General features: G+C 37.0%; 1 protein-coding gene across 17 annotated transcripts in view; it reads left to right on the top strand.

Moving 5' to 3' along the window:
- Nucleotides 1-26,270, top strand: part of PARD3 (par-3 family cell polarity regulator) — a 426,318-nt gene that overhangs the window by 189,351 nt on the left and 210,697 nt on the right. For all 17 annotated transcript variants that reach the window (XM_042816950.1, XM_042816944.1, XM_042816943.1 and 14 more), the window contains 2 exons: nucleotides 19,448-19,539; nucleotides 21,782-21,865. In XM_042816950.1, the coding sequence (XP_042672884.1) occupies nucleotides 19,448-19,539; nucleotides 21,782-21,865 (176 nt within the window). The remainder of the gene's footprint in view (nucleotides 1-19,447; nucleotides 19,540-21,781; nucleotides 21,866-26,270) is intronic.

The raw sequence follows: 26,270 nt of genomic DNA, 5'->3' as shown, positions 1-26,270 counted from the left end.
TCCAGAGAACAGACTAAATTAAATGCCCCAAAAGAAAGCAGTCATATCTGAGCATCTCTATTTGAATTATTGAAACTTACACCGAGTATTCCATCATGCCATTTTTATTTATCTTGATTTCCTAGCCAATAATTATAACAACAAAGCACAGAGTTCAGAAAGTAACCCCAGCAGTATCTCGTACTCAGTAGGAATAGTTTTATCTTCAGGAATACTCTTTTAGCTCATTCTTTCTTCAAACTGATTGATAGGTTTTGCTGGTGATTCGAAGGTCACACACACTGCTCTCTGTGTGAAGGAGACATCTTCAGATGTTATATGTGATGGTGAGGATTGCAGGGCCCTGGTGTGGCTTGCTGAGAGCCAGGCCTGTTGAGGGGCACGGATGAGGGGGGGAACGAGTGCACGGCATGTGGCTTTGGTTGGAGCTGCCAGTGAGCATGTAGCCACTTGCTGAGGCTTGCCTGGCCCCAGTTACACCTTTCTGGGCCACCTTCCTACTATTATACCCATCCTGTATGGTGTATTCTTCTTCAGTTTTAGAGAAGAAAATGCCCAGTATGAATTTATTTGCATGCTAGAAGAAATATAATATTCTTTTCTTTGACTTTTACTTTGCTTCAACTACAGCTGGCCTGACATCATGGCAATGACCTAAGATGCTGGGTTTGTTTAATCATAGAATCATAGAACCACAGAATTGCTCAGGTTGGAAAAGACCTTAAAGATCTTCAAGTCCAACCTCAACCAAATTATACTACCCTGACAACCCTCTGCTAAATCATGTCCCTGAGCAAACAGTGTGCAATGATGTGTAGCAGTGTCAATTTAATTCACTGGACAATCAGTTTTTAGCAGCATGTTTTAAAAGTACTAATGATTATTCATATCAAGTTCTGATTTTAAGAATATTTTTTCAGAAAAACAAGAGCTTAAAGCAGTTTCTCAAATTTCAATTCTTGGCTCATTTCTTTTTCTGTTTGTTAACAGTGGTAGCCTGAACTGTGGTGGCTTTTAAGAAATTGTGGTGATTAAAGTCAAGGATACCCTAAATAAGATTGGAGCAAAGCTTTTCATGCAGCAGTGTTTGTCAGTGCTGATCCTAGGTTGCTCAGGCTTCTTTCAATCTGGACTGTGAAGTTTCAGGAAAGAACATTTCAAAAATGCTCAAATAATAACAAATTCATGCTCAGTCCTGTAGTGTTATCAACCTGCAAAGAAATTCTGCAAGTCACCTCTCTTGTCTCATTTACACATTTAACTTTTTTTTTTTTTTTTTTTTTTTTTTTTTCTGAAGACATTAATTTCACACTGTTGGATAGCTTAATTTTCTTCCCTTATATTTTAGGAGACTGGCAGTGCAGATATCTCCACGTCTGGCACTTCATTTTTCTCTGCACAATACGGTGTGTTCTGTGGCTCGAGAGCAGCAGTAGACTGTCCCAGAAATCACAATCTGGGATTATTGTCTTTGTGTATCCTCAAGGAGTAATATTTTAAAGTCACTGCATCTGTTGGTACTTAAGAGCATGATTTTTACTTTTTATTTTTGCCAGTTTTTACCATCTGTGTGTCTGCTTTTGGCTCCTTCATTTAATTTTTCAGTTAAATTTCTCCGTTGCTGTGGGATTTCTTTCTCTTTCTCACACATGCTCTTTTTGACTCATCCGTGAACTTCCATTAAAAAAAAAAAAAAAAGAAATTATTTACAGCAGTTGCATTGTAAAATCCTTGGCCTTTGCAATTTGGATTTTTTTAATGATAGTTTTATATCAGACTTTTCTGGTAAACGTACGTCATTTTTGGAAGTGAAGCAACTTTTATTAGACTTTGTTTAAGTTTTCAAAAATTACTTTGGATTAAATTGAGGCATTTTGGCGGGAAAAGCTACCTTGGTCACATTAAACACATTCTAGTTTTTCATACTCATTTAGTTTTTAATGCTCAAGAGGGAATAATTTTCTTGAGAAATCTGCGTTATAATCATAAACAGACACAATTCAGTAATTTTCTCATGAAACATTGGCTGGAGTTTTGGCGCTAATGACTTGAAACTCACACAAGCAGGAACATTTTTGTTTAAATTCCAAGAAAAATACTAATGAAATATATTAAAATAGAAACAAAATAGACATACAGCATTTTACAGACTGCTTTCAATCTAAGGGGTGTATTTTCATCAGTTGATAAATGTCTTATGAATCCAGGCATGTTCTAGCATCTCAAGAATGTTCTGATAGAACTTGAATCATTTTATATGCTTATCTTTGACAAGATTTTACAAACTATATATGTTATGTAAGCAGTTTTTAATACACGAGGGTAATTATGTAGCACATCTATCAAATATTTTGTTTCTGTTTATATTTTTGAATATTGAAAGCTCTACTGTGCTCTTACCTTTTCTTTGACATATGTACTTTCCTTCTCACTTTGAATGTAACGCATTCATTAAGGTCCAATTTAATGGCTTAATAGGCAGGTTTATTTTTAGCCTTTTTCAGATATTTTTGTAACTGAGTATATTAAGGTTTTATTCTTACTTTCTTGTATATTTGTTTGCTTATAGTTGCTTTCAAACTAGACTATGGACCTGCTGCATGAAACAATGAGTAACATGAAAATGCCAGCATTTGCAGTTGAAAACATGTTCCTTTTTGAATACATGACTCAAATAATCTAGAATATACTTTCAGTTCTGTGTTGTCTGCTTCGAGTTATTTCACTTCACAGTGATGTAGACCATTAAAAGGCCAAAAGAAATACTTTCTTCCCTTGATAAATATTTTTGGAAAGGAAACATAACTGCGACATTCTGAGGAGCAGAAGCTGTCCACATATCCCCGTAATTTTACCTAAATAAGTACTACAACATCTTTTTTTCTGTATTACAGAACTGGGAGCATGTAGTGGTTTTTTAGAGTGATTTCATTCCCACTCAATTCCTGTTGTCTTAGTGAAAGAATTTTGTTTTGGAGGAAGAAGAGCACCAGTGCCCTATTTTAAGTTCTCAGTTGCCATAAACAAAAACACCCAAAAACAACTTGTAAGAGTTTTCCAGTTTTACTAACAAACATCCAAGCAGTCCCTATTTGAGTGGTACCAGGAACGATTAACTCTATTCTCAAAATTTGAGTTCATGAATTTTTCTGTGCTTTAAGGACTTTACTACTGCCAGGCTTAGCTTCCCGATTTCCTGCCACATGTTCCTTTACTGTTGCTGTAAGTAATGGGGGAAACTGAATGGAGAAACTAGTACCCATTTCCCATTGCTCTGAGGTGTGCACTTCATTAGAACAGTGTAATGGTGTTCCTGCACAAATGGAACTGATTTGATGATGATGATATTTGATCAAGAGACTGCTGAGCTTTGTTTCCTTGTGGCTTTAATCTTAAAGCTGAGAATTTTTGAGAGAAAAAAAGGAATAGATGTTGAGAATAAAAGTAGGATTCTTTTATTACAGTTTATTGTTTATAGAGCTACTTAGAAAAGGAGAGATGAAATAATCACTTCAGCTTTCTTCTATTTCTTACCTTCCCTGTGGAAAACAAGCTGTTCTCATGGTCTCATCAGATGGAGCTTTAGCAGCATGTGATTTGGAGTGTGCATGCATTGTCCTTTTAGCAGTGGCTGCTTACTTTGGGCTAAGAGAAACCAGGCAATACAAAGAAAAGGGGACTCCAAGCACCTGTGACTAATTCACAAGTTTCCATCAGTGTTCTCTACAAACCACGTTGCTCCTACCTTGCATCTAAACTGACTTTGCCTAAGCAGAACCCTGTATTTGAATATCAGACACTCAGCCATGCTTTACTGTCTATTTTTAAAGGCTCGTGGGAAGCTGGATATAGAGTTTCATGTCGAATAGTTAGCCAGCTGACTGGTACATTAATTCATTGCGGATAAGAGGTGCGGGTTCGATTCTTTTCCAGCCCTTGTATTGCAGTCATTTTCTGCACCAATACGTCAGGATTGATTACCATAGCAACAGTGTTTTAGCTTGTACTGCTGTGAATGTGGTTAATGATAATAGAATTATCTAGTCACTTTAAATCCTGTTATATTATTAGGTCATCTGAACCATCCTCTTACTATATATTGAGTTTTTCCCTGCAGCCTATCTGGTAGTTTTTTGTCTGTGCTGCTTTTACATGTGTTGAGCAGTGGGGATTCTGCTTCTTCCCCTGGGAGCCTTTCACCATCTGATACGTCACCCCAGTAAGGACTTTCTCCTTATATTTAGCCTCATGTTGCCCTTTTTTTTTTTTTTTTTTTTTTTTTTTTTTTCCCCCCAGCTCCATGGATTTGTATTGTGCAGAAGTTCTTCTCTGGTCTTACTTACCTATCCAGCAACTGCAGTTAATCCTTTCTTTACAGTGCCAGAATATAACTGCTCAGAACTTGAGCTATTCAGAGTTTTCGTATGGTGAAAAGCAGATTTCTGAACTGTCTTTTAGACTATCTGATTTCAATAGCAAAGTGTCAAATACTCAAATTCCATTTAGATGACCTGCATTTATTTACACAAAGAGCCTCCAACTTTCCAGTGCTTAAATGTGTTTCCTGTAGCAAATGCACCAGTGCAGTGCTGGTCTTTTTACGTACAAGTGTGTCCCTCTGCACTGGATGTATACAGCAGTGTGGGATGAATAGAAAGATGCGTTTTTCCCCATAAAGCTCAAGGGGTGCTCCTTAACCACAAGTCAGTGGAAGTGTGCGCTCTGTCCTGAATTGTAGGTGGGCATAGACACTTCTGTTACCCTAGGTATACAGAGACTGCACGCTTCAGCCTCTCTTAGGATGTTTTCAGTTTATAATTGTTTCTAGCAACACTGATTTTCCACCATGCAGGGAACTAATTTCTAACCGTGTCCAAAGAGACATAGAAGTTATCCTGCTCTACTTTAAGCATTTCATTTCTTCTGCTAAGTGTAAGTTGGTCAGACCAGGAATTAGTTTAAAATCAGCAAAGGAAAATATTAGCTTTTCTCTTTGAAAGTTTATTTTAATGTTATTTTGTGTGCATATGCACAGTCTCGTTCTTGTTTTCATTTTACCTGGCCATTACTGTCTTCAAACTGGTTGTATGTAAGGAGAGAAAGACAAGTGCATTTCAATAATTAATGAATTCCTCTTGAAATCTTTTTTTTTCTAAATTAAATTGGATTGCAAAAAGGTTATAATTATTAGGGAAACGTTCTGAGCTTCTAGGTAGTTGAGGGTTAAACTATGCTTATTCATGGAGACAAATAGAATTGGCACTAGAAAAATAGGGGGGAGCCTGCTGTTTTTAGTAAATGAAAATTTACAGTTTTAAACCCCTGTGCTTGTTTCTGCCCATATTTTCATATTGTTTTTTAAGTTTTATAGTTCCATGTGAACACTGTGAGCTTTATTAATTTTAGTGAGAAGCCACACAGCCTTTGTCACATGATTTTCCATTTCTTTTTCAAACTGGTCTTAACTTTACCTATTGAATCAGCTCTTAATTATGAGGTACTGTGACCTTTGCATCTTCAAAGACTCACTGTCCAGTCTGGTCAAGAGTTGATATATGTGATGACAAAATAGATAAAATTTTCTCCTTCCCAGCTATTCAGGAGTATTGGTAAGCTAGCATTGTCCACTTTTTCTGGTGCTTGAGGAAGTGCAAAATGCATCCCAGATCTACTGACACCAAAATTAACTTCCCAAGGGCAAGACAGAGGCTTATTTTCAAATTGTTTGTGTTGCCTATTATAGCAGCTCTTGTATTATCTTCTGAAAAAGCCAAAATGGGCCAAAACAGGGTTCTAGTTTTGTTTAGCTAATTATTCTGAAAGTTGTTGTTTCCTGTGGAAATGGAAAGTAGAAGTGCCTGAAGATCCTGCTTGAAGATGCAGTGGAAGAAAAGCTCAGTACAGTTTAATTTATGAAGTTGCTTCTTTCTGGAAGCAAAGGAATATCCTGCTTCTACGTGTTTCTTCAAGCTGTCCTTTCATATCTGGAAGTCAGTAGCTTCAGAACTGAAAGGTAAAGTGCTTGGTTTCTCCTATGTTGGTTTTTCTTTTCAGATACATATTTTTTTGATAAGAGGTAAAGTAGGAAAAAAAATAATAAAAAAATATATAATATATTTATATTACTTCAAGAAGACCTTAGATTAGCCTGGTTTCACTGACTGGCCTATCTGGGGTTTGAATGTGGTTTATTGGAACCGAACAACATATTTCTATGGATTTGGAAACCTTCAACTTGGTGTTATGTTCTTTAAATATGGAGTTTAACAATGCCTACCCCCTTTCAATTCTAATTGAACCAGGTTGTTCTGATTCCTTTTAGTATCTAGTTCCCCAACATGCTATTGTTAACCTTAAAAAGCTTGCTTATGTAGACAACTATATATAAAGTGATAGGACGTTTTGATGAAAAGAGGCACTTTGGCACTTGTCTTTCTAAGATGTGTGTGACTTCCATGCTTTTGCCTGTTCATTTTTTCTTTTTGGGGTGAGGAAGGATTCAACCACAAAATGCACGTGTTTTTATTTCTGTTTATGCTTCTTAGCTTTTAATTAACTCAGCTAATCGCACTTGAAAGTATGTTGTGCCTTTGTCTCAATTTGTTCTCAACTGAGGAAGATGTTGTAATCCGAGTATCAAGTTGTTCAGATAAATAGTTCTGTGGTGACAAATGAAGTTCTACTGTAAATTAAAAACTGGGAAAGAGGAAAATGCATTATGGAAAATAGGTCAGCAGCATGCAAGGGCAAGAGGGATTTATTCCTGGAAAGCATGCTTGTTTTGAAGAGGGTAAGTGCTGAGATGGCAACTTTAGTGAAAGAGGCACAATTATTTAGATTGGTTGCAAAAAAGTAGGATTTAGAAGGAGGCAATAGAGGAAGGACGAGATTTGGCACAGAGCCGTGCAAGCCACTGAACACTGAAGAGTACCTTGAGCTGTGTGCTAACTGCAGACCAGAAGTATCCTTGCCAATAAAGGGCTGAAGCCACTTCTAGAGAGGATTTAAGTCCCTGCTGAGAAGAGAAGCAGGCGTGACCATGCTTGGCTCCCTCTCTCATGCTCCTGTAACCTTTTATGAGACCTTCAGTTGGACTGAACTGGGTCAGCCTGAGAAACAACCAATTGTAATAGTTTATACTTAATATGAATTTATAACCTTTGTGTAGTGACAGTAGTGTTTGAATAAGCAGAAAGTGGAAGGTGGACAGAGGGACCTAGGGGTGAGGATGGCTATCTAGGAGGGGAAGAAGTGAGACTTCCTCCCACATCAACATCCGTGGTGTGCATTGACCTTGCAGCTTAATTTGGTACTGGCTGAGAAGGTGTTATGGACAGCACAGTGGAAATACCATTGCCTGGAAAGATTGTGTCTCCATCTTCATCACGTGTTATGTAACACTTGGCATGACAGTGATCTGTGCCGATGTGGGTTTGGGACCACAACGATGCTGTTCCCAGTATCTCTCCTTTACTGCCAGCTAAGTGCTCTTCTGAGCTGTCACTGACTTCACCGTCTGTCAGAAGAGTATAGAATTTTTTTGTTCTTTCCAGAAATTTGCTTGGGGCTATTTTACTTTCAAAGCACCTTTTCAGCTTCTGCCCTTTTTGGTTGCCTGCGGTTATGTGTGTGACTACTTTATATTTTTCTGAAAGTAAGGCTCTGGCTACCTCAAAGGGATGATCCCAAACAGAAAGCATCTGAGGCTAGAGATGAGTCTCAAAAAAGCAGAAAGGAATCTTCCCTGCCTCAGTTTCCTCTAAAGAAAAAAAAAATTGGGGAATAACTTGTAGTTTTCACCCTGAGGGTGCAATGAAACTAAAGTCATTATTGCCATGAAGCATTTTTGCCATTCTGTGCTGGAAGGCACCTCAGAAGTACTGAATACTATTTATTTTAAATTTGATTTAATGCTTTTGATTAAAAAATTAATAAAATTGTCATAGACCAGATTGTAACCCTGTAGGCACTTGAAACAGAGCATTCGTAAATGAAGCATTTACTGAAAAGTTTGAAATTGTTTCTCATGTTGACTTCAGCAAAACAAATTGAGCAAAGAACAGTGAAAAATGCTATAGTATTTTCTGTTATTAAAATAGTGGATTTGTTTGATGCCTCAGGTAAAATCTATGTTGTGCAAAAGACCGAATGCTACAGTGCAACACAGAATCCAACTGAAGCAATTTGAGTTTTCTCTTTGAAGTATGGGGTGAAATGCGAAATGTGACTTGTTGCTATGCTGCTCTGGAAAAGAGAAGTAAAAGGTGGAACTGCAAAATAGTAAAGTCTCATGACTAACATTTTGCACAGCAGCTGAGAGGGCAAGAGAGCAGAACTGGGTGCCTCATGCTCCTGCAGCCAGCCCCGGTGCCCCATGCTGCTGAAGCCATCCAGTGCCACGAGCCCACCTCCTTGTCCTTTAGTGGAGGAGACAACTTTAAGTCATGCAAGACACTTATCCCTTAACTCATAGGTGCTCATCCATCTACGTGCTGTGTTTTGCAAGTGCATAGGTGTTTTTTCAATCCAACGAGGAGAGTTTAAATCAAAATGTTAGCAAATCCTAGCAATGAGAACCAAAGATAAATCACTATAAATGTACTTTCCTTCAAGCAAGATGATAAAAAAGTATAACTGTTTTTCCAGCTCTCTGGGCCAAGTTAACTTGGTGATTTTTATTAACACAAAAACAGAACCTTTGAAAGTTTAGTTTCTTAAATGAGATGTAATTCAGAGTTGAAGAATACATGCCAACTTTAAACTCTAATGATGCTGGGACTTTTACCTTCTTGGTAAATCTGTTGTATTTAATAGCCTTTTTAAGAAGCAAGGTCTTTAATAACAGCCTGATGTCATCTCTTAACAGTTCTGTGCCATGCTGAGAAAAATATCCAGAATTGAATTTTGTTATTAAAATGCCCATTTGAGTAAAACGATGTTTTGTGTGACAGAGAACAGAGTGCTATACTTTCAGCTTGCTTCTAAATTGACTCGATGCTCAGTACTCAAGGGGATCGAACTGTTCTGTTCTTAGCTGAAGCTAGTGAAATCCTTGCATGCTGATACAGATCTGCAAATCAAGCAACAAGGGACTATTTCAGATTAAAAAAGAAAAAAAAAAAGAAAGAATAAGGATAAAAGAGCTATGAGACCTGTTTGAAAATTGCCTAATGACAAATTCAAGTTGCTAAATAAGAAATGCTTTTTGTGTCATAAAAAAAAAGAAAAAGAAAAAATCCTCAGAAGGATGAAAATCACGGTCTTTGAAAAGGTGAGGTGAATAGTAATATATTCAGGAATATTACAGGAAAAATGTGATTTATGCAGAATTTTCTCCTTTCCTTTGTCTCGATATCAAGGGGAAACTATGTGACTCATCTATAATACATCTCTGCTGAAATCTTTCAGATCTCTAAACTTATAGGTGGAGGCATGTACATTTGGTTTTCTTCAGGGGAAAAATTGTGTGTCCCAATTTCATCTATCCATTGTCATTTCTTTGGCTATTAAAAATCACACAGAACTTAATGACTTCCTTTTATATTTTATATATATTTTTAAACCTACATACAGAAAAGCTGTCTTATCAGATTAAAGGAAAAATTATTTTAAATTTTGTTGTTCAACATTGTTTACAAGCAGGTGAACTCAGGGAGGTTCTATTTATAGGAGGGCTAATGGACTTGCCCAACCTGACCTACTTCAGACTATTCAACAGAAAAAAATAAACACGCTGTAGTCATACCCATGCAGGGTACCTTATTTCTTCTTACTTTAAGAGAGTAGTACTGTCCTTGCTGTTGTGGCATTCCAAATATACATATACATTTAGAAGCCAACAGATCTGTGTATTTGTTTTCTGGGTGCCATAGTAACTCACCACGTTAGAGGTATATTATAATATTTTTTTCTTTCTAGAAATGCCAACTTTCCATATGAAATGAATGCTAGCTGTTGTTTGTTGTTCACAAAATCCTAGGTCTCTTTTACCTAGAATTGTGGGGGTGGAAGAACTCAGGTTTTTAAAGAAAACTATACTTTCTGTTGCAAAAGTAATCACTCTTGTCACAAAATAATTCAAATAAAGCATCTTCTGGCAGGGGAAGGGCAATTTCTTTACTGTATATGTAGGTATCATTTGAGTTAATCAGTGGGGGTGGTGGTATATGAGGATATGTATGTATGTATGTAACAGTTAACATGAGAAAAGGTGAAACAAATGGTATGCAGTGCCAGTCGGAAGAGGGATTCTTACATGACAAATGCCACATTCATCTTAGCTCACCACGGGGGATGTCATGAGGTAATCTCCCTGTTATTCAAGGTAAGTGATAAAAGAGCCTACACAAACCAAGCATGGCCTTTGGGATAAACTTTCCAGGGGAATTTAATTATACAATGACCTATAATTGTAGCCTTGTTTCAAATAATGGTGATAACCATTTCCATTAAAAATATTTCCCATGACTTAGACATCAAAGTATGACTTTGATTCTGTATTTAATATGAACCCTAATATTTGTTTTACACTGACAGATCTTGGTGGTCTCTATGTCAGACTATGAATCATATAAAAAGAGTATAAAATTTCAGAGGTTTGAAAGTGGAAATAGTCTGCAGATAAGCCTTATTTAAAACAAACAAAGAACAGAGACTTTGTGAAACTTTTGAATTCTGAGAAAAAAAACAGAAAGCAGATAAAAAACTGCAACAGATCCACAGAATGAAACCACTTCATTTTTGGGGCAGCAGTCAATCTGAGGCAATGTGATAAAACCATACATGGATCTATAAGATGAATACTTTTCTTTGTAATACAGAGAAACATCTATAATTCGTTATTGATGAAATCTTCAGAAAGCATTTTAGATGCTTTATTTAATATTGAAATTTAGTTAAATTATTTAGTTAAATTTAGTTAATATTGAAAGCGTGGCTTTCCGTGCTTAACATATTCCAAACATTTAGCATAGGAATAGTACTTTCTGTTTACGTGTAACCTTTCGGTTTGAACTTCCTGTCATCACAGTGCTTTTCAAAACCTCATTATAGTGGGCTCGCCAATAGGCGGCACTATTGGCACTGAAATGGGCTGCCGGGTCATCCTCAACCTGGGCTCCCTATTTCAACCTGTCTGTTCATTGGCGTCTCTGTAAGTGAATAGTCTCCAAGAATTTTAGTCCTTCAGATGATTTGCATATGAGAAAATGAAAAAAAATATATACAGGATATGGACTACAATTGTTACCTGGTGATCAGAAAAACAAAAGGCGAAGCTCATCTGGTATCTCCCAGCAGGAACAGGCATTTTGTGGCCCAACGTCCTAAGCTACTGGGAGACATTTAAGATCTATTTTAATACAATTGTTTTCAGAAATGTCTTATGCAAAATCTTATCCGAACTGTTATTGGGTTCAATTTGGGTACATGTTACTCATCTGTAAGTGAACAGAAATTTCAAAAATTTTTGTATTACATTATATTTTCTAAATATAATATATTTTAAAATATTATATAAAATATTTTCTAATGCTTTGACAATTATGCCAGTACATATTATTTGTGGGAGAAAAGCTATTCCAAAACAGCTCAATGTGTACTACAGTAACACTAGTCTTTCTAGAAAAGTCCCTTAAATAAGATTTGGTGGGAAGAGCTACATATCTTCCATACCCACTTGATAATTGCTATCTTTTTCTTTTTAATTGCTATCAGATTACTGTACAACTCCTTGCTCTGCCAAGCACTTTGCACTGTCAGCTGTCTCAGAGACATGAAATGTTGTGGAGTGAGATTCTGCTTAGCGAGGGGAATACTGATGTAGTTTTCACCCAAACAGTGAATAGAGGCTATGAATTATGATTACATTGCACACTGAGCAGTGTTGGAATGGTTTGGGTTGAAAGGGACCTTAAAGACCATCTGGTTTCCTCTTGCCATGGGCAGGGACCTATCACAAGACCACGCTGCCCAGGGCCGCATTCAACCTGTCTGTGAACACCTGCAGGGATGGGACACCCATAGCTTCTCTGGATAGCAATGCCAGGGCCTCACCACCCTCTGAGTAAAGAATTTCCTCCTAACATCTAACCTCAATCTCTCTCTTATGGTTTATCATTGAGAAGTAGCAATGCTTTAGACATTACTGTTTTTCACTCTCTGCCAGATTCCATTTTCTTCCCTTTCCCCTGTACAGCTTTGCTGAGTTACTCATGTATTCGCAAAACCTTTTATTTTGCCTTGTTTTTTCTCTGCTAGGAGGCACTGACCGTTGGGCGACGTTAATTCACACAAACATGTTTCATCAGTAACGACGACAACAACAACAACAGTTTTAATGCTTTCTTACTGTTTTCTTTCTTTCTTACTGTTTGTTGGCAAGCTACCACTGTAAGGTCACGTTAAAACCCCTTCCATTAGAGGAGGAGCAGCAGCAGCAGATAGGATGAGGGTTGGAGGGAAACCTGGACCGTGTGCCACACAACTGGAGGTGGGGAGGATGTGTCTGTTTGTAGGCTGTTGCTCCTTTCTGTTCATAATCTTTTTATTCTGTTCATAATCTTTTTATCGAGGAGCATGGGAGGATTTTTGAAATGCTTCATCATAGTAAAATTTTTACTGCAAATTTTCAGTTCCTTTCAAAATGATATTTAAAAATTTTAATTAAGAGCAACAGTAAGGACAAACCTCCGTAACACACGCTTTGTCCAAGATTTTCATTACTGTGAAGAAGCAGAACCAGCAATATGTCTCAAGTTAAATCCTTTGATGGGAAGAGCTTTTGTCTAACCCACTACAGCACTTTGAGGGCTCTCATACTTCTGTAGTGCCTCCTGTAAAAAGAATTAACAGACAACTGCAGTGTAATCCACTAAAAAGCCTTTTTAGTGAAAGCTGCTTTAAATGACCAAGCATCATTTATGTTGTGCTCCTGTAGTTAGCGTTGCTAGCTGTGTGATAGAGATGCGTGCTGTGTAATTGTTACAGAATAGATGAATGCGATTCAGTGACACTGCACAGATTGCTGAGCCCCAGAGGACCATGGACTCCAGTAAACCTCTAAACTAGTACATATTACAAAATAATTGAGATACTGCAGGGTTTGTCCAGTTTTTGTTAGTTATTGCAAGGCTTTAAGTGTATGCTTTAAGACAAGTCATTAAGTATGAAAGGAAATGGTAGATAGTCAAAAATGAATGAAGTATTCTATAGGTTTGTCAAAGGAAGGTTGTATCAAACAATTTTATTTTTTTTTTCTACAGGAAATCTGGTGTTTTGGTGGTGGGTGTTTTTTTTTTGTTTGTTTTTTTGTTTGTTTGGGGTTTTTTTTTTTTTGTTTTTTGTTTTTTGTTTTTTTTGAGGACAACAATAAGTAAAATACATTATTTAAATCTGTAAAAACATTCCCTTCCAAGGCAGTTCACAATAGAAATGGTGCCTTTATGAAGCCAGCCAGTTTTAAGGCTCAGCTTGATCCGTTTATTAAATGGGAAATAAGAGATGATTGCCTGTGATAGCAGGGGATGAATTTGATATTTATCAGGAGACCAAGGAAATCCCTTCCATTCTGTGCTCCTTTATGCCTGTATGATATCTGTTCATTGATTTGACTGAGCAAGGCAAATTTCATTTTGGATTAGTGAAGCATATAGAAACTATATGAATATTGCCATTTCCAATTGTGGGGTGACTCTGCTGCACAAGTACGTGACCAACCTAGGAGTGACTGAGTAGCAGAATAATAACCCCACAAAAAAGAAAAAAAAAATCAGCTGTTTCTGTTGTTTTTTGTTTGCTTGTTTGTTTAAATGGATGATGATTTAATTGCTGATAATAGCAGCGCACCTAGTATAGAACCTATGTGGATTACATAAAGCTCTTATCTAATTATTTGTGCAGGTATATGTTTGTGAGCAAGAGGGAGAAATCATAGTTTTTTATTCAATAACATTTGTTTTTTCCCCATGTGATCTTCGTAACTATTCTTCAGATTCGACTGAAAATTGCCCTTCTCTTGAGATTTGGCCAGTTAATCAAGAAGTGAGAACATTAGCCCAAAAGCCTGATACTGGTATATTTGTGCTAGTTAAGACTCAGGAAATAGGTCCCTTAGGAGCTGTTGCCTATCAAGCCCGATCATACTGAGAGAACCTGTGTTATGTTGCAAGGACCAAACAAACATTTATAAAATGCAGCAGCCAGGAGACTAATAGCAAATGTGGTCTCTTCTTCCATAATCATTACAAAGAAGAGCAAGAGAATAAAAGGGGAAACATGAAGGGAAGGGCATATTTTAATAACATAAGCCTTGTTTTTGTTGTATCCCAGCTGGGAAAAAATACTGGTGAGCAGTCTTTCAGGAGCTTCTCTTTATTGATAATGTGTTCTTCTCTACTTCAGAATCTGAAGTATCTGTTGAAAGTTATATGCTGTTCCTTTCTGTTCATTATCCATAGTACTTCAATTCTCTGCACTAAGACTTAAAATGTAAATGCTGGAAAGGAAACAAGCTTGATTACTCCAACACAGAGGCGATACAGTGAATGGCTTCTCTTTGTAGAGGTGTGCATGTCAGACGAATTCATTGTATGCTGCTCACGCTGGCAGCTCTGCCTGTTTATCATAACGCTGGCAATACCTTGCCATTTCAGACCCTTCTTTCTGTTGCAAAAGTTAGGAAAAATGTTGAAAGTGTTGTATAATGAGAACAACCAACTCACACGAAGGTACTTTGCTGCAATTACTCTGTGGACTACTAAAAATACAAAATGGGTTTAATTGTGTTTTAAAAGACTGTTTCTTCATATAACTCTTGTGTACCCATGTCAGGCTATCTAGTTGAGGCTATATCCCTTGAGCTATTAACAATTTCAGAGGATGGGGAAAAAAAATAATGTTTTGTGTGCAATGGGAACAGATTTATTGAAGTTTACAGCTAAATTTGCCAGACTTTCTCTTTTTACTGGACATGTTAAAGCCCTTGATACAACAGGCCAGAGAGGCTGCCCAGAGCCCACATTTTCCCAAAAGCAAGAACATTCAAATCATTTGAAAACCAATTGTTCTATTTCATATAACCATTATCATTAAAAATATCAAATTACTTTCTGAACAGTAACAAAATAATTGTTATTTCTCTCTGAACTGGGGGAAAATAAAAACCATCTTCTCTCCCTATTATCAATTACTGATATAACGGAGGTACTGTTACCAAATTTGAGATTTCAGCATTCAAAGAGAGAAGCATGCATAACCCCTGTGTGCCTCAGAACCCATTTCCAATTGTGCCTGGCTGAAATAGATGGCAATCGGTGCTCTGGCCAGGCACCTGGAGATGAAGCATGCACCAATGAAGCGTGGAGGAATGTGAGCAAAGAGCACACTTTGCTCAGCCTTCATAGCTGCTATTGAGTTTTCTGTAGGTAATTGTAGAAAGAAAAGCTTCAGGAAGGAATGTGAAGAAGGAAAATGAAATAGTTCTGCATATGTTTTTGTAGAGCTCATCAGAAACGCGTGAAGCAGCACAGATGTGTGAAAAAGTTCATGTTTGAAAATAAAGCAGAGACTTAGTTGCGACTGTGGTTTAATCAGGTGTAGGAGCTGATATTTTGCTAATGAAAGATAAACTGTCCTGTAAGAATAGGAAGGTAAGGCTGTTTTCAAACTTTGGAAGTTATGCAGAAGGCAGTCTTCAATCTGCAGCCAGTGGTTATGGCTGTTTCCTATGTGAATGAGATGAAGATCCTGAAGGAGAAATTATCCAAGAAAATGTAATCAAATGATCTGAGTGCATCTATACTGAGCAAGGTTCAATGGCAAAAATGGCTGTGAAGATTTTGCAATCATAAGGAGTGATTGAGAAATCTTCAAAAATATTTAAAAAGGCAGCTTTTCCTGTGCATTCTGTGATTTCTTGAAAGCTGTGCAGGTGAACAGCAAAATGCACCTTTTAATACGTAGAACTGTTAACACTCATAATCCATGTTGAGTTGTGAATATTTTTTCCTCAGCGTTTGAGTAGTTGATTTTATTACAGCTTGTAGATCACTAATGATGCTGTGTACCTGTTCACAAAGTTAGCTGTTCTAAGACACAGGAGTTTGAAACAGATCCATTTAAAAGCAGGAACAATTTTTTGAGCCTCCAGTTCTCTTAATGTACCTGAAACAAATGTTAAGACCTGTTTTCTTTTTTTATGTCATTTTTTCAAGGCGGCCGTTGTATTGTGTAACATCTGATTTAGTCATCTAAATACGTGACAGGTGGCTTATGTGCTTTATGGGGAGCTACAGCTGCGGCTGGTGGCCCAGTGACACTCTGGGGAGAAGATCTGTGTGGGGGACCCTGGTTAACAGAAAAAGGGAATCGGTGGAGGTTTGTACTGAACACACTGGGTTTGTTTAAGTACACTGGAAGAAGTTCTTTAAATTTTCCTCCATGCTGTAAAAATGATATGACTACTAACTACTTCTGTTCAATTTGGAAGTCTGTAGCTTATGTTACATCCACGAGAAGCTTTGCCTTTTAGTGTAACGCCTATTGGTGGTTTATAGAGACCAAAGAAACCTTATGAGTTTGGAGTTTGATCAAATCAGTTATTTCTGGAAGTTAGATCTCAGTAATATCCATGAATCATATTATCCTCTCAGAAACTGTCTTGCTCTTCTAAGTGTGCTCTTCTTGGCTTTCCTCCCAACAGTGTGTACAGGTGGAATTTGCCTTTCAGAAGAAAACTACTTTCCAAATAAAGAAATAATTGCTAGATGCAGAGATTTTCACAGCTAGTTACTTTCCATAGTAAATCAAAATTTTAAGTCAAATCTCTCTGTAGGTGTCCAATTTTTCTCTCCATTCACTTCAGCATAAATCAAAATCTGTGTTATTTTCAGCAAAAAAGAGTGCTTGATTACTGTAATAGTAAAGATTTTTAAAAAGATATATTGTACATCTGTTGATTATGGAAGTGCTGTAGTTAGGGTTGTGATTCTTCCTCTAAGCACCTATTTACGGGCACAGACACGCTGTTGATACAGATCTGCCTGCTGTCCAGGAAGAGCCAGACGCAGGCGTATGGGACTGTTTTTTTGTAATTGCTTGGATAAATGGCAGCGAGTCTGGTCCAAAACTGACTGTGTTTATATTTATCAATAAGAAAGACACAAAGCTAAATCTGGTTTTGCCAGATAGAGTATGTTTAACTTAGCTTTTGGTTAGCAGTTTTGGATGTGTCACGTCCTAAGTTGAAAGTTACGGTTGGGCAGTGGGCAGGTGAGCTGGCTGTGGCTGCACTTGAGGTTGGGCAGGAGGGTGGCAGAAGGAGCCTCTTCTGTACAAGGTGGGACTGGTGGAAGGAAAATGGGACATGCAGCAAGTGGAGAGGCTTGGGTGTGAGCTGACATGGGGAGCTTCTGGGAGTGAGAGCAAGGACAGAGAGCTAGGAAGAAAGATTTCCACAAGGATTTAGCTACTGTTGTGCACAGGGAGCATAATCCAGGAGGACTTCTACAGTCACTCTGCCAAGGGGAAGTCCAAATAAGGGCCCTGAAAACTGTATAGGGCAAGGGGAAGTTTGTTTACAGACACATAGAGGAGACTGAAGGTTGTGAATGCATAGGATCCAAGGAGAGCTAGATGAATGATGCTTCTCTTGTAAGCACATAGACGTGTTTGCCAAAATAATGCAACATAAAGACAGACTTTTTGTTGTTGTTAGTGGAGGTATACCTACTAATAGGTAGGAGGCTATTTCAGTCTTAATGTGTTCTTTTTGTGTGTTTGCTTGAAAGCCAGCATGGAAAATTGTCCCAAATGCTGCAGTAACAAAATAGCATTTGGGATGACCTCTTAGTACATCTGCAATTCAGAATTGCATTTTTTCAGTAACTCTGACTTTAAACTTACAGATTGTAGTTCCAGTGCAATATAAATACTTAAGTAGGTCTCTGTAATCACCTGTGTCCCTCACTTTGAAATGAGAAACCCATGACAAGTATCTATGAAACAGAGTGTAACACCTCTTTTTAAGGGGAAACAACTGCAGTGTTCTGATTTCCTTGCTATATATTTTTTGCAAGCTGCATTTAACCTTATAATTGAAATGGATATATGAATATTTATTTATTTTTAGTCTTTGTTCCTTGTACTTGGTTGTACATACAGAGCTTCACCTGAAGCTACTGAACAGAATGTAAGCATAATTGACATGTTTCTTAATGTACAGGTTATCATTTACAGTGGGTTTATACGCAACTTTTACTGTATGGAATATATTTTATTTTGAGTTGTTGTTTGCGTTCATAATGCAGTTCTAGGTAGGTTCAAGATGCTGGTTAACCTTTGAAATGTATTATTTGCCTAGTACTTAGCAGAGATGGATGACAAAGAAGTGCACATTAAAGCCTCTCACAACACAGGATCATCAGTCTTCAGGTAGCTCAGCTTCACGCAGTGCGCTGCTCTCCGGGATGCACACAGGCGTAGCTACAACTCATGGAAGCCTGATGCATCCAGCCTCCTGCTTTTCCAGACTCTCAGTGGAAATGTCAGTAGGACATTACCAAGTGTCTCTGCCTTTCTTTAATATCTCTTCAATAATTTAATATATTTTTTGACTGTGTTTGCTGAACTCATAACCTATCATGTATTATTTTTCTGCTCTGACTCTAGAACGTAAGTCTATTGAATCCTATTGTTCACATGAATTATTTTTGGTTTGGTCACAGAAGTAATTAAAACCATAAGCTTCTAACGAGGAACTTAGGTGTAAGAAGGGTTGTAGATCATCATTACTGGTGGTCCTTGAATTACCCTAGAAAGTACACCATTACCAACCTTGACATTAAAATTATATTTGGTAAATAATGCATATACTTTTTGGAAAGTCAAATTAAAAACAAAATCAATTGTTATCATTAGAGCCTTGTGTAACTCCCTGATGTCAGCCATTCGTGGCATGCTGTGAATAAAGTCCTGTGATAAAAAAAATGTTTAAATATGTATTGGTAGTTTGTCAAACTACAGGAGCCACAATTTTGTCTATTGTGAGCACCTTGGTGAGCTGCCTCATGCCTAGCTGAATTCCTAGTAACCAGTGCAGAAAGAGCTCTGTGGGAGTTTGCACCCACACTGCTGGCTGGCAGCTGTCTTTCTGTCCCAGCTCATGTGCCTTCCAAACAGGTACTGCCTGTGATAGCTTCTGTAGCTTCTATACATACAGCAAAGTTAAGATATAAAACTAACTATTATTAGAAAAAAGCATGCAGTGATGAAAATGATTTACAAAAATTTCAGGCAGCAAATAAAAAGGTTTTTTTTTCAGTTGTGGAAGCACATATTTCCACTTCAACTTTGGTAACAGCCATAATTTGAAAATGGGACACCGTCATTATAACAATAAACAAAACTGATAAACGTAGATTAATGAGATTTTATCCTATTTAATACCTAGGATGAAGATCGAACAGAGGAGGACAACAGCAGAGTTGAGCCTGTTGGACACGCAGACACTGGCTTGGAGAGCAATACCAATTTTTCCCTGGAGTAAGTTACTGGCAGAACACATTGTTTTAATGATGAGTTTTGAGACTGAACATAGACTTGCAAAAACCTCAGGACCTGCTCTTAAGAAAGTAGGGCAGCCTTTTTTAGGTCATGTGTAGGTTTGTTTTTAAACAATTTATTTCACACACCCTTTTAAGGCAGTTTTTAAGAAACTTAAAAAATCTCGTGTCAAGGATAAACATTGGACACTTAATGTTTCTAAGTGCTGATGCTAAGTGCTGATTTTCTGCCTCAAAGAAGATGCTTATTTGATGGAACTCTGAAAACTTGGTGGAAGGAATTGGGTCAGTGGTAGTACAAATAAATTAACAGACAGGAATTTCAAGGGGGAAAATCTTATTACCTGTGAACTGTTCACAGTCTGCTTGAGAAGGCGTGTGGGGTCACAGAAGTTGCATAGTCAAATGGTGGCATCTATTAAACAATACCTGCTGAGTTTACTCCATTCCATTTACAGAATCTCCTGTAATTTCAAAAAATGCTTGCTAAATAGAATTTATGGAATTTCTGTCAAATTTAATACTTCTTGGTGTTGCTTTTAATTAACTCATTGGCCTTGCAACATACATGGCCTCTTTCTTGTCTGTTTTGATATCATACTTCCTTGTATGTTTGTTTGAAATACTTGGTGCAAACCTGAGAAAATCTGTGAGAAGCAGAGTTGAAACAGTATCTCTCAGGAAGGGGTCATTTCTTTTCGTTCTCCATTTTACAGAGTTGAAGATTTGAATTTGGAATGTAATTTTGGAAAAAAAAAACAAAAAAAAAAAAACAGAAGAAAAATGAGTGCATAGGCCATAAATAAATATATGAGAAAAAATGGAAGGTACTTGCTTAAGCAGTAGAACAAGTTAAATAGTGTAGTCTGGCTATGAAAACTGGATTTTTATTTAGGCTGTTTTCCCACTTATGACAGTTCCGGGAGGATCACAGGATGACATGAATTTGGGTTTTTTTTTTTAGTTTTTTTGTTTTGTTTGTTTGCTTGTTTGTATGTTTACTATAATAGGAAAGTCAGAAAGAAAGTTGATCATAGGTGGCATAGGTATAACAGCAGTAATAGATGTCTTTTAGAATATCTTCAGGGGAAGGAGACATTGCTTGATTCCTATGAGTCTCTCTGCATGAAATTTAATAAAAATGTAGCCTTACTGTACAGTGAGAAGAAAACAAATTAGCTGATACATAAACTGGGATAGGAAACATTGCCAAGTGCTGTAATATCATCAATCCTAAAATGCTTGTCCAGAGCTGAAGAATAACACTTTTTTTGGCTGTTGTCTCTCAGCTCTCCCACACTTTCAGTGCTTTGTAGGTCTAAACAGTGATAACAGAGACAGAGAATTTCCATTGCATAATTTAAAAAATAGGTTAAAAACAGACACAAAATGTGGCATAAAACAAGCATAAAACTTACCTTAAAATTTGAAGAAAAAAAAAAAGTGGAAGAAATGTAAATCACACTAGATTACAGAATTTTTGTTGACTTCCTGACAGTGTGTGATCTGGTTATTTGCAGATTCCAGATTAAGTTTTTGTGGTGTGCCACGTATGATCAAGAGCCTATTGAAGGAAATAGAAAATCTTTTAGTGCTATCACATGGCATTGGTCTTGCTCTTTGCTCCATTTCTAGATGAAATTTGATTTGTATATTTAAGAGAAACAAGCTTCTCAAAGATGTGTGTATGCATTGTATACATATATACACACAGTGCCAGGAGACATGGAAAAAGTGTGTAATGCTAGAGAGAGGAATAAGTCATGAATTGAGATTGTGTCTTTTGATCAGATCTGTCACTTCCAAATTACAGAGAGGCTTGGCCTTCGTGCATTATTTTCTCATCTCGGTATGTAGACCTCTTTAGGGTTTATGGGCTGTGCTCCACCTTTCCAGCTGTGTACGTGTTTCAAAATATTTATTTATATTTATAATAAGGGAGAAATAGAACAATATCCATATGATGATTATGCTTATTTTGATACAGCAAACTAAGTATCAGTTGCTTTGATTTTCACTTATTTTATTAATCAAACTATTTTTAATGATTGATTTCCTTTCATGCCATCAGATTACTATTCAGGTATGTAGCATTCAATGATGCTTTCATCACCATGATGTAGTTTTTGGAATGTTCTTTTTTTTCTGTGCGTGTTTGTGTGGGGTTTTTTGGTTCATTCACGGTACATGTTCACATTCCCTCATTCATCGTTGTCTCACAGTGATATGGTAAAGCTCGTAGAAGTCTCCAACGACGGTGGGCCTTTGGGAATCCATGTAGTGCCTTTCAGTGCCCGAGGTGGAAGGTAACGTATCGTGTAGGATTTTAATTGAATCATAACTTGCCATGTTTTATCTTCGTTATGTTAATTCTTGTATTGCGTGCATTTAGTTTATGTGGAATGTTGAATGTTTCTTAAAAGGAAGCCTCACTGATTAAGAAAGGAAGAAATGCAAGTTCTCTGACTGTATCCTCTAATGTAAATGTTCTGCTTAAAATAAGTTAGAATTGCAGGGTTGTAACGTGATCCCATGGAAAAGTGAGGTATTAGGATGTTTCCCTTCTGGCTCTTATAAATTATAATCTGCCCCTTTAGTTCAGGTGGATATTTAGGCAGCATTTCCCCACTGACTGTTTTTAGCCACATGTTCCGAAATATCAGCAGTCTAAACCAGAGGCTTCCTGCATCTGCACTTGATAAGAGAGGAAGAAAAAACAATCATTATTCTTTTGATATTTGGTATTGTCCCATCTGTTGGAGTTAAAAATACACAGCAAAAAAAGTTGAAACATTATGGTTTTGGAGAAGATTAACATGTTTTGATTGACTCAGAAGCTGGAATTACTAAAGCTGGAATGGTTTTCTAAAAAGTGCAAAGAAAATAGTCTACTTTAAAAAAATCATTGAGGGGATTATAACACTAAACCGTATGCACCTCTAATGCTTACTTTGGTAGAGATTTAGCGTTTAGGTCTTTAATCAAAACACTAGCATAGTCAGAGCAAAATAGCTTTACTGTCATAGTAATTAGCGGTGGATTCAAAGCTTTTATGTGTGTTGAAAAAAAAGATTTGTCACTGATGGAAGCGAATTTTATTTTGTTGCAGCATCAGCAGTGCTCTGACCTACCTTGACTGTTTCTTTCTCCCAGCAGCTGTCTCCTTCTTCCTCCGTCATTTGGGGCAGGGGTATCTGCTGCTCTAGAGAGCTGTGTTTACTCTGAGCTGAAAAAGCCAGTGGGAAGAGATGCTTGTCCATGGCTTCAGAGAGTGGGGGATTAGCCAGAGATGGAGAGGACCTCACTGTTTACAAAGCACTTTTCCCATGCTTTCCGTGTAATTGTAGATTTGGAGGAAGACCAATGCTCTTCTGTCCTCTTATTTCTCACTCCAGCACACGGCTGTCCCTTCCCGGGCTGCAAAGCACTGCTACACTGAGAAAAATTATTTGAGCAAGGGATCTGCTCAATAAAAACATAAGTATACAAAACTAAAGTCAATAAAGACTTCAAGCATTGTCCAAGAAAAAAATATCGTATAGATTATGTGGCTTAGCATAAAACCTATTCCATTTGCCCACCATGTTTTTCATCTATTTGATGTTCAACTGCAGTTACCCTGTACTTTCAGTTCTTTTCTTCCAGTTCCTTTCATGGCATTTTGAAAATGTTACTTATATAAGCAGTGGTTATTAAAATGATAAATTTTAAAAGTGTGGAACCATACTGATTTTCCTCTTTCATATGCTGACATATGCAGTCAGCAGGGGCCTTCTCCCACCAAAAAGAAAGTAAGCACCCCAAATATTTAAAAAGTATGTGCTTGCTTTATTTAGAGAAAATATATGGCTCTTTTGTGGAAGGCTTGGATTTGGAGTAAAATCTGTCTTCTGTATTGACTTTCGATCTTCGACAAAATTTGTAAGGTCTTCTTCTGTATCTGTTTAGATGCTACTGATTATGTCCCCTAGCAAAATGAGGGTTTTTTTCCTTAACAAAAAATAAAACTCTCTTGGTTATTCTCTGAGAAAAGCACTGTTGATTTATGCAGACATGATCGTACTTTCATTTGCTTATTATCTGTCTATTTTTACCTCTACAAATCCATCTGTCCTTTATTGGCCTTTTGATCATATGCTTTAGGTAACAGTTTGTTCACCTTGTCAAAAGAGAGGAGGGGTATACATATTCATCACCTTATGGCTTGAAATTTGTTGAGATAAAAGTTTTGTTTACAAAATCTGCTTGCACATTTTTCCAATGGTACACATGAGATGGTAAGCAGAATAGGAGGCATGAAAATGAATGCAGAAAGAAGGAGAAAACAGAAAGTGAACACATAAGTATTTAGGCAAAGAGAAGAAAAGAGAGGAAAAGAATGATAGGAACAAGCTTAAAGGGAAAGAAAGTTCTCAATCTGTGCAAAACTACAGAAGAAATTAGGTGATCAGAGAGAAAGCACTCAGGTTTTGGAAGCTTAATAATAATTATATCATAACTTATCATTAGATTGTCTTTTCTACTTTCAGGCATCTTTGGAATCTTCTCAAGCTCTGGACAGTTGCTGAACTTCTGCCATATTTTTGTCTGAAAGGAGGTTCAGCTGACACAAGGCATATATAAAATAACATCAGAAATCTCTGTGAATAACAGTGGGGAAAGCTCCAAGACACAGTCCCAAGACTACTGTAAAGTCTATGTTATTAAAACAGGATAGAAAAGGATTTGGATACTCACCTGAAAATCCTAGAAAAGCGCTGCCATTAATAAGTATCAGACGTTGTTTTGGTGCAAAGCACTGATTCTGGGAGGCTTTGCCTGTTGTCCTTGCTATCAAAACAATGCCAGGGAATCCAAGATAAACCATAATTCTAAAATCTGGCAGCTAGAAATACTTAGGACATTTAGGATGTATAACCTAAAAACACGGATTAAGAATATTAAGGAAGTCTGAGAAGGATGCGAAAAATAGGAGACTGAATTTTCTTGTCAGTTTAAATCAAAAAGTTAACAAATTTTATTGAACAGTAAAAAACAAAATCTATTACAAAATTGATGCATACACAATCCCTGTACAAGAAAATTGTTACACATTCTTCTGTAGTTCTCTTATTTTCGTGCTTTTAGTAGAAGTGCCATTTCTAGAATGAGTTTGTATTTCTCTGTAAAACTTTGGTTCTTCTTCTCAAAACACAAAGAAAATTCAAGTCACATCTAATTGGCTATTGTGTACACTGAGATCCCTTCATGCCACCTTCAAGGTGTCTTTCTAACAATCCTATTGTATTTGATCGTCTATTAAGTACGTGTTAACTTCTTCTTCTGCATTTCCAGCCTTTTAAGTTTCAAAAGTAGCCATTGGGAAAAGATTCCTGTGGAGTAAATGTAAATTCCCTCACTCTTTTAGCTGAATTCAAGGCTTTCTTTGTCTGATCTCATCCTTTTAAAAGTTACATAAACTTAATTTGAAGTAGTATTCAAGCTGAGATGTTGAGGAGTGGTTGCCAAAGATTGGAAATTGATTCCGGAGTTCAGGCATGAAAGCTGATAAAGTTATTCGAGTGCCCTGCTGTCGCTCGGTGACGTAAATGTTGTGCAAAGAAGTTTATGTGCAATTTAGCATTGAGCAGCCATTATAATTTATCTTGAACAAACAAGCTGATTTGCGACTCAGACCCTCTGCTCTCGGGAAATTGGCACTGTTGTTGTTCCCGTACCTCAGAGCTCTCTCAGCGTTGCCTGGTTTGTGGGAAGCTGCTACGCATCTGCTTTTAAACCAATCATTATTTTTGTCCCTTAATCGAATTTTTGCCTTTTCATGCTAGTGATTTTACATAGACATCTAAATTGGTTATTTTCTGTTCTGTCTGATTTGATTATATTAGTTAGTTTGTAGGTAATAGGTAAATAACTTCAGCGTGTATGTGCAATGGGCATCGATGGTTGAATGGTTTTCTGGATGTTCAAAATCATATTTTTAATACTCTTATGTATTTACACTGTCAGTTTTTATTATGACAAATTATCATCATTTCCATACAGCTGGGTGGCATGTGGGGAGTTCACAATTTCAAAGAACTACTCAGAAAAACTCAGGCAATTTAGATGTCAATAAAACACTTGCCACTTATTTCTCAGTTTTATCACTGGTTGTAATTTGTATTTAGAACTGAAATGTTAACTCATGTAGCTGAGTTTATTTTAATTGTATAATTAGAGTAATGAACCTTGTGGAAATACAGTGGTGCAAATGCTAATATTATCTAAGCTGTTTACATTCCCAATTATGTATTTAAAACAAATACTAAGATAGATCTGTGTACTTCAGTACTGTTTCCGTTCTATCCCCATATCAGTTAATGCTAGCATAAAACAGCACAGCTACCAAATTTCCAGTTAGAATTGTTGTTCCTGTAGGGTTGCAGCTTTGCTATGTGTTTGCAGAGTGCAGAAGTTCATACATTTAACTCCACAACTTACGTTGCAGAATGTATTTACTGACTTGAACTGAAAAGATTAAGCAAATACAAATGCATCCATATATTTGTGTGCTACATTGTTGTGTTCAAACACAGATACATTTATATATGTCAATATTGGTTTTGGTATTTTAAACTAGATTTATTTGCAGCCTTTCAAAATTTGTAGCTTTCCTGATATAGGAAAGGTAGTACTGAAACTATAGCAGAGCTGCCTCTCAACTTATTGGTG

This window comes from Centrocercus urophasianus, unplaced genomic scaffold (genome assembly GCF_019232065.1).
Source record: "Centrocercus urophasianus isolate 14NV4802_14NV808 unplaced genomic scaffold, USGS_Curo_1.0 seq_16, whole genome shotgun sequence".
Classification (NCBI taxonomy): Eukaryota; Metazoa; Chordata; class Aves; order Galliformes; family Phasianidae; genus Centrocercus; species Centrocercus urophasianus.
Note: the sequence above shows the minus strand (reverse complement) of the source record. Positions and strands in the feature narration are given on the sequence as shown.